Below are 8,605 nucleotides of genomic sequence, written 5' to 3'. Positions count from 1 at the left end.
GGGGGAAGAAATTAAAGCGGCAATCGCGGAAATTTAGCTTAAAAAAAAAAAAATTTAGCGCGCGCGCGCCTATGTGTGTATGTGTGGAGTTTTTTGGGTTGGTGTGTGCTCTGTGTGTGTGTGTGTGTGGTTTTTTTTTTTTTCCCCCCTTTTGCATTTTTAATTTTTTTGGTGGATGTCCTAGAGCGGAGCGCGGAGCGGAAGGGGGGAAGAGGAGGGCTCGGGCGGCGCGGCGAGTTCACTTTTTGGGCTGTTTTGTTTGGGAAAGGAGGAGGAGGAGGAGGAGGAGAAGGCTGGAGCAGCAGTGTCTCCATGCTGGATTACAAACAGCCATAGCGCTTGTGCTGCCCCTGTGGAGAAACGCGGGGCAGCCAAAAAAAAAAAAACCCCAAAAACCCCGCGCCGCGACCCTCACACACCCCCCCAGCCACCTCCGCCAGCCTTTTAATCCCCATCGCGCCATCCCCGCCACGATCCGCCTTTAAACGTCGCCTCTTTCTCCTGCGTTTTGCCTTTGTTCTCCTTTTTTTCTTTTTTTTTTTTTTTTTTTTTTTTGCCTCCCACTTCTTGTCATACCAGATGGTTGTGCAATGGTAATTTGGGGCCATTAGGCGGCGCAGAATTTGAAATACTGGCCTTTAAGGAGAGACAAAAAAAAAAAAAAAAAAAAAGGGGGGGGGGATTTACCGCCGTGATCGGGAACTTTGGGGGCAGCGGGAAGACGAGGCGGCGGCGGCGTCCACCCCCCCCCCCCCCCACTTCCCCTCACAACGCGGGCTGAGCAGGGAGGGGGGCGGCGGGGACGCGGTCGCCCCTCACCGAGGCGCCCGCCCGAGAGGTTTCAGGGACGGGGCCGTGGGGCGCCGTGACCGAGCCGAAACCCCTCGGGCGGGCGCGATCGCCGCGCTCCCGGTTGTCCCTCATTGTCCTTGCGGGGCCCTCGGCGACCTTGTTGTGTGGAGGGAGGGGGGGGGGAAATTGGCGGGAACTTTTCGAACCCGGCGCGGTGACGGCGGCCGCGGGGCATTGTGGGAGTTGTAGTCCGTGAGGCGGCGGGGAAGGGGGGGCCGCCATTGCTGTATTGGGGGGGGGCGGGTGCGGGCTGGGCGCGGGGGGGGGGGGCGGTTCAGATCGAGGGAGTGGCCTTGCCTCTGGTTTTGGGGTGTTCAGGGCCGTCTTTGTCACCTGAGGTGATGGGTGACCTGCCTGAGGTGGGTGCTGGGGGGTCCAGCAGCTCCACAAGGCTGAGGTCAGGGATCATCAGTTCCAGTGGGAATGTGGCTGGAGCCAGGGACAATCAGTTCCAATGGGAACATAGCAGAAGCCAGAGGCCACTGGGAATATGTCCCCTTCCAATGGGAACATGTCCTTTTCCAGTGGGAACATGTCCCCTTCCAATGGGAACAGGTCCTTTTCCTGTAGGAACACATCCATTTCTAATGGGAACATTTCCCCTTCCAGTGGGAACATTTCCCTTTCCAATGGGAACATGCCCCTTTCCAATGGGAACACTTCCTCTTTCCAATAGGAACATGTCCCTTTCCAATGGGATTATGTCCCTTTTCAGCTCCAGGAAGGACAGAAACTTTATCCTTCCCACCTCAGTGGGTTGAAGTGGCAGCAGCAGAGGAAAAGCTGAGCTGAGCAAAGCTGCACTTCTAGGGAGTCATAGAATATCCTGGGCTGGACCCACAGGGATCATGGGATCCCAGGATGGTTTGGGTTGAAAGGGACCTTAAACATCATCTCATTCCACCCCCCAGGGGACACCTTCCACTATCCCACGTTGCTCCAAGCCCCGTCCAAGCTGGCCTTGGACATTCCCAGGGATGGGGAGTCATTAAATCCACCACCATAATGCCCATAATTTCATAAAACCTAGGATTTCTGTGAGGCTTCACAACAGCGTGTTATTTTGGGTGGCAGTTCTGAGAAAGCTGTGCTTTACATGCTCTCTGAATTTTAGTGACACATCTTTCTTTGTACAGCCAAAGAGAAGGTCAGCCAGACTATCCGCTGTGAGTATCCTTATTTATTCCTTTGATATCACATCCCATGGGATGGGGGCAGTTCAAGGCGAACTGTTGGGGTTTTTCCACCAGAACTGAGTATTCAGTATTTAAAATTCCCACTCCATGTTTCCATGTATTCACACCTTACAGGCTTCTCACATGAGGTACATCTGTGTTAGTGAACAGTCAGTCTGGACCTATGAGTATCCAGAGTCAAGGAATATTGATCTGAGGATGGATTTGTTCATACAAATGCTCGTGGCTCTATAAATTACCTGCCTCTCTCCTTAGCCTGATAATTTGCCCACTGATTTTTACAGGGCCAACTGTTGGGTAAATAGTTTTCAAAAGTTACCAACATTAAAACACAAATATTTATTTTAGGTATAAATATTTATTTCTGGCTTTCACCTGACTCTGTTTCCTTGTGTGTGTTTTGTACAGAAACCTGCTCCTCCCAAACCGGAGCCAAAGCCCAAAAAGGCAGCACCTAAGGTAAGTCTTGGAGATCTCTTGGAGTTATATTTTCCTTCTCAAGGCATTTATAGGGGTAAAAAACCACCACAGCTAACAACTTTGGGGTTTTTTTCATAATTATCTTTAAAGGTTTAAGGTGGAATTATGGGAATTAAAAGATAGAATTTTATCCAATTCCTGGCCAAGGAATGTGGTAAACTGAGCAGATTTTAAATCCCTTGTGGTGAAGCTTTGCAAGGCCATTCTGAAGTTTCATATAGTGCATTGTTGGGAAAATGATGCTTGGAATAGAGATCAGAGACTCAATTAGAGAAGTCATTGAAAATCATGCTTTTAATTACAGTTCCTTACTATATTTCCATTCCAAGGCCCTCTCTGCAGTTAGTTATCAATTTATCACTTTTTAATCACTGAAAGCTCTGCAGACCCCTTTCCTTAAGCTGGGTGTTTTTGGAAAAGTCAAAAGTATTGGCATGTCTGACAGTATAGTTAAAAAACCCCACCTATTTAGAGCTCCTTTTTGCTTTGGAGCAACAGTTTGAATTTCAAGGGGGACAGTTCTGCAATCCATGAGAGATTCTTTTCATCCCCTTTCCTGTCACAGCCTTCCCAGCAGTCAGTTTGCAGTGCTTTTTTTTTTTTTTTTTTTTAATTTTTTTTTTAAATTTTTAGGATTTTGCAGCTCAAAAAAACCCAAACACCCCAGCAACAAAACTTTATTGATTGTTTTTACCCTGTTTTTAGCGATTTCTTTTTAACCTGTTCCCATCACACGTTTTCCTTGCGGTTTTGGATGACGAGGTGGGCAAAGCACAGGAGTGAGAGATGCTTTGGTCGCAGAAGGGGAGGATTAGTGGGAACCAGGAGCTCTTTCCTTTTCCATGTAAAATGCCTTGCAGGTTCCTGTGGCACAGCAGACTTCCAGCTGAGGGAACTGTTTCCAAGTCCCGTTGTGTGGAGCAGCGGAGATGCCCTGAGAGATGGAGAAGAGGGAGGACCCCACGTGTCATTTTGGGGATCCCTCAGCTCTGTAACCTCAGTGCTGCGCAGAGCAAGATGTTCACATTCCAGCCTGCTGGTGCAGCTGGAATTCTAGGTCCATTCCAGAGCATGGGGAACTCCTCAGCTCCACGTTCCTGGGTGGATGGAGCACTGGACACTCTGGTTTGCACTCCCCTCTAGTGGCTGGTGCCCCAGGAATAGCTCTGCCAGCCCAGAGCTGGCCTGGGCTGTGACAGCCCCTGCTCAGGGTCACACACAGGGCAGGGTGGTTGTGTATCCTCCACATGGTTGGTGTTTGCTTCTTTTTTCAAGTTTGCTTCATGGAAATATTTGGGGTTTAAACACAAAAGCTGCTGTAACTGATTTGAAAAGTTGTAGGAACAGGGATGCTGGAGTTTAGGGCTGTAAGGGGCTGTCAAAGCCTAGTTTGGGCCCTCACTGCACAACTGTATAGTGTGTTATCCCTTTGGGATAACTCCTGGGTGCAGTGCCTTGGGAATTGCCCTCAGCTTGACTTGGAAGCATTGGTCCTATTGCTCCTAAGGTGCTGTTTGAAGCCAGAATACCAGAGCTGCATTTCTGGCTCTCTACAGCTCCTCATACTGCACCAATACCTCTGAAAAACGGGACTTAATAACAACTGTGGAGGCATTTTTAATTCCCATCTCCCCCAAATGCTTGTCAACCTTCAGGTTCTTAGAGTGGCTTTGTGTGTGTCAGAACAGATTTCACCTGTTAAACTTTGCCAATGTTGAAAACCAGAGCTGGGAAAGGAGTTTTGTCACTTTTAAAACACATGACCTCAGTACAGAATTGTTGTTGCCATCTCTTCTCTATAGCAAAATTATTGAGGATCATGAATACAGTGCTGTGTCCTGGGAGATACTTTCTCTCCAGCCATGGAACCCAGTTTCCCTGGATTCTCCTCAAATGCTTTCTGAGGAGGGGCTTTACCAGCACAGGGCGGGGGCTACAAGGAATTAATTTTAGCTCTGTAAATACTTTGTTGTCTCTTTTTAATGGAGTGAAGGAAACCACTGCCATAGTAGAACTGTAATTCTAAATCTTGCTGCCAAACAGCACCAGAACACTTGGATATTCCCAGTACAGGGAGTTCCTGACACCACATTGTGGTGGAGTTTCCCAGGTGGGCTGAAATCCCTGAGACTGGAATGTGGGAAGTTAGAGAGGAAAGAGACCTTCACCCATTTGAGTGCTACTGACTCAGTGTCTTAAATGTTCTGCACCATTGTAGGATTGGCTGTTAATTTTGGTGACTTTTTAATCATCAGTGTCATTGAAGGATCAGGTGCCTTCACCCTTTGTTTCATGAGTTTGCCCTTAACCAGCAGCTCATTTTTAAGGTGAATTAGTTTTGTGCACTAATCAGCGAGGGGTTGGAATAATAAAGTAAACTTTTTGTAACCTTTTAGTAACTTCTAGTGGCTGAGACAAATCTTTTGAGTATATGTATATATTTCAGTAATGTTCTGGTTTTCTTCACTTCCCTGTGAATAGATTCTGCAGGTTTCATGGTTCCTTTGTTGGAAGTAGGTTAATCAAGCAGGAGCTGAGCTAGTTCAGTTACTTACTGGCAGCAAGAGGCAGATCCTTGGAAGTGAAACTAATGAGAGTCGTTTATTTGGGTCGGGATCTGACCTTGCCTGTGGAAAATTATTACTACAGAAGCATCAACTTTTGGTGTTTGTTTTGATTTAGCCTGATCCACGTATAAGAAACTGCACTTAAATAATAAATGCAAAGCTCTTGTTGTTATCAGAGTGATGCTGTTGAGCCCCCAGTTTTTCTGTCACACATATGGTTTATTATAATAAGGAATATTTTTGGCAGGGAAGAGGGAAAGTCCTTGGACTACAGCTTTGTTACAGTTTTGCAGTTTTCTAAATAGGCATTAACAGCACATCTGAAGGATTCTGGTATTTCCACTAGTTGTACATGTTGGTTTTCTTCTGTGTCTGCCTTTCAGCAGCAGGGTACAAATAAAGGCCAGTTCAACATTTTTTAGCTAATTTAATTGAATGCCTGTTTAAAATAGGAATTCTTTTAACCCCAGCCATCCATGGCTGCTTTTTTATTTTGCACTTCCCAGTAGCATGTTCAGGACAGCATAGAAGGAAAACACTCCTTCAAAACTTTGGTCTCGTCTTTGTCAATGGTGGGAAGTTTGGGGTGTGGAAGGAGGTTGTGTGGAGGGCTTGGGAATTTATAAACATGCAGATGTACAAGGTGGGAAATGAGGATTTAATACACCGTGGTCTGTTTTCTTAACAGAAAGAAAAAGCAGCAAATGATAAAAAGGAGGACAAAAAGGCAGCAACAAAAGGGAAGAAAGGAGCCAAAGGCAAAGAGGAAACTAAACAGGAGGATGCTAAAGAAGAAAACCACTCTGAAAATGGAGATACCAAAACTAACGAGGTACTTTAGCTGCACTAACCATGGGAATACAGCCTGGTGTGCTGGGAATCCAGCTGCAGGAGCTCCTCACGGGGTGGGGGGTCTCACTGCCACCCTGGAAGGACAGCCCAGCTGGGGATCTGCACCAGGAGAACCTGGAGGAACAGCACTGTCCTTCCAGCTCCTTCCTGCCCTGTGCTGGAGCCCTTCCACAGGTGGGCTGTGCTGTGCCGGGTCCCTCCAGGGCTGGCTCAGGCACTGCCCAGTGTTTGGGAACAGTGGAGCTCAGGGAGAGCTCTCTGGCCCTGAGCTGACTCTGCACACCCTCTCTGGGCTGCTGGCTTCCCTCTGCTGCTCAGCACGGGCTGGTGCTGGGCCAGAAATCTGGTTTTCAGTTTTACACAATTCCTTCAAACAATCCTTTCCCTCAGAACAATTCAGGAGATCTGCAGAGTCAGCTTGGTCCTGTCTCTTCATCTGCAGCCTCTTCTCACAGGTCCTTGCTGTGGCAGCTCCTACCTCAGAGCTGCCTCTTGCTGGGACCAGCTGCAGGCTCCATCCTGGTAGGATTTTCCCAGCAGATCCCTTGCTGACAGTAGGAACACAGAGTTTTCCAAGGGCTCTCTTTGCCCTTGTGTTCTGTGACTGACACTGGTCTCTCCTCACGGGTTCAGTGTCACCGTCAGTCAACCAGTTGTTTATTCTTTCATTTCTAAAACAAGATCAGGAGCTGCTTTGCTAAAGCAATACGTGGCTGATGTGCCTCAGAGGGTCTTTGAGAGGAGCTTTGCAGGTTTGATGTGTTACCTTCAATAGTAAAAGCACATTTTTGGAGAGAACAGGTGGGAACTGATTCCCCAAAACCTGGACAACAGACCAGTACCACAGGTTGATGTGTAACTCTTGACACTTCCTTGTACAATGAGGGCTTGAACTTCCCCTGGCTTATCATTGGTCCTAATCTAAAATACATTCCCAACTTCTGCCCCTCTGTAGGCACTTATTCCAAAATTACCTCTGGTTGTTTGAATTTTTACAATTATCAGCCTTGTTGCTGTGTCCGTCCTTTCTGTGCCTTCCTGCCTGTCCACACAGAGTGTCCATGTTTCTGCTAACAAACTGCTCTCTCTCTTTGATGCTTGTTAGATTGGAATCCAATTAGCATTTCCAATAATATTTCTATTCTTCCCAAACACTTTTATAGGCACCAGCTGCTGAAGCATCTGATGATAAGGAAGCCAAGTCCGAGTAATGTTAACCCTGCCCTATATCTCCATCATTTGGTCTCCGTACCTCCATGCTGTATTGTTAACAGAGAGGAATATTTTTATCAACTATTTTATAAATGCAGGTTTTTTTAGCATGAATTTAATTATGGAACATCTTCATCTCGGTTACTTGGGAATTAAATCCCTAACAAACAAAACAAAAACAAAACAAAAAAAAAAAAAGTCATTGTTTTTAAATTTTGTGATTGTAATAGTTTGTATGGTACATGGAAAGAATAAGTGGTGGTAGCTTTTGACTTCTGTCAGTGTGTCCCTTTTTGTGTAAGTCATGCTTACAGACTTCAGATTTTAATTTTTCCCTTGTATGTGTTGTATGGTTTCTTAAAGTGGGGAGGTCTCAAAACAAATAACTGTGTGAAACATTCCAGTGGTTCTGTGGGTTGCTTTTATAAAGAAGGTGAGCTATTTTCATGAAAAAAAAAAAAAAAAACCTTAAGAGCTGGAAATCTGTTTTTTCCCAAATGTAATTTTATTTTTTCAGTTTTTAAAAAAAAAAAAAAAAAAAAAAGAAAAATAAATAAATAAAAGTGTAATCCTGTTTTTAAATGAAATACAAACATTTCTTTTCAAAAAGGGCAGGTTGGTTGTATGTACCCACTGTTAGGAATTTTGCTGGATTTATCTTAATAAAAAAGACTCCTCAAAAGCTGATTGTGGTTTGTTGCTTGTGCTGCTGGAAAGCTCCCAAATTCCAGGAGAGCTGCAGTGGGACAGGGAGAGAGTGAAGGGCTTTGGGGCTTGAACCCCTCTCTGCTTTAGTTGTGTGATTTCCCATTAATCCCAACTTCCTTACTCTGGGAATAACAGCTGGACCAGAGCAGTGGACTGGGGGTTTAGTCTCAGTTTTGTTGCTACAGCTTTTCTGTGCAGCTTTGTCAAGGACACTTCCAATTCTCCTGCTCAACCCTCCTTTTATAGGAAGTCTCATCCCATCAGTGACCAACTACACGATGTATTTAATAAGAGGAAAAATGTCTGCAATGCAGAAACTTTATCTCTGCCTTTAAATTGTTCTGCAGCCCAGCCTGGAAATTCCAGGGGCTTGAATATTTTATCTCATATCCAAACCCCAGCTCAGCATCTCAGGGCAGAGTGTCTTGGATTAAATGTGGGATTCAGGATCAGTCCCCCAGGGCACAGGCTACTAGAGGATGTTTAATGTGGATTTAATTTACCAGGCCTGAAGTGCTGGGAATTCTTATTCCTGCTGCTTTTGTTCTGTAGAACTGCTCAGGGGTAACTGAGCTCCAGCTTCCTCAGCAGCAAAGGTGAGACAGTTCTGAGGGGCCTTTTCCTTGGCAGTGTATTCCCTTAATCCAGCAGACATTTTGGGTCGTACTCTGGTCTCTCATCCAGTTAAAACTGGACATAAATAAGTGGATTCCCTTTGCTTGGTTGGAAGAGTGGTGA

At 45.9% G+C, this 8,605-nt stretch overlaps 1 protein-coding gene across 1 annotated transcript; it reads left to right on the top strand.

The window, feature by feature from the left end:
* Positions 1 to 1,856: 1,856 nt before the first annotated feature.
* On the top strand, positions 1,857 to 7,844 carry HMGN5 (high mobility group nucleosome binding domain 5; the record flags this gene model as incomplete). Its single annotated transcript, XM_027645140.1, has 4 exons — positions 1,857 to 2,018; positions 2,457 to 2,507; positions 5,784 to 5,927; positions 7,111 to 7,844. Coding segments are annotated over 4 exons (405 nt in total), but the record flags the coding sequence as incomplete, so codon positions are not given.
* Positions 7,845 to 8,605: the final 761 nt, after the last annotated feature.

The sequence above is a fragment of the Corapipo altera genome, unplaced genomic scaffold (genome assembly GCF_003945725.1).
Source record: "Corapipo altera isolate COAL_440 unplaced genomic scaffold, ASM394572v1 65, whole genome shotgun sequence".
NCBI lineage: Eukaryota > Metazoa > Chordata > Aves > Passeriformes > Pipridae > Corapipo > Corapipo altera.
The sequence above is the reverse complement of the archived record's forward strand: the minus strand, read 5'-3'. Positions and strand labels throughout refer to the sequence as shown.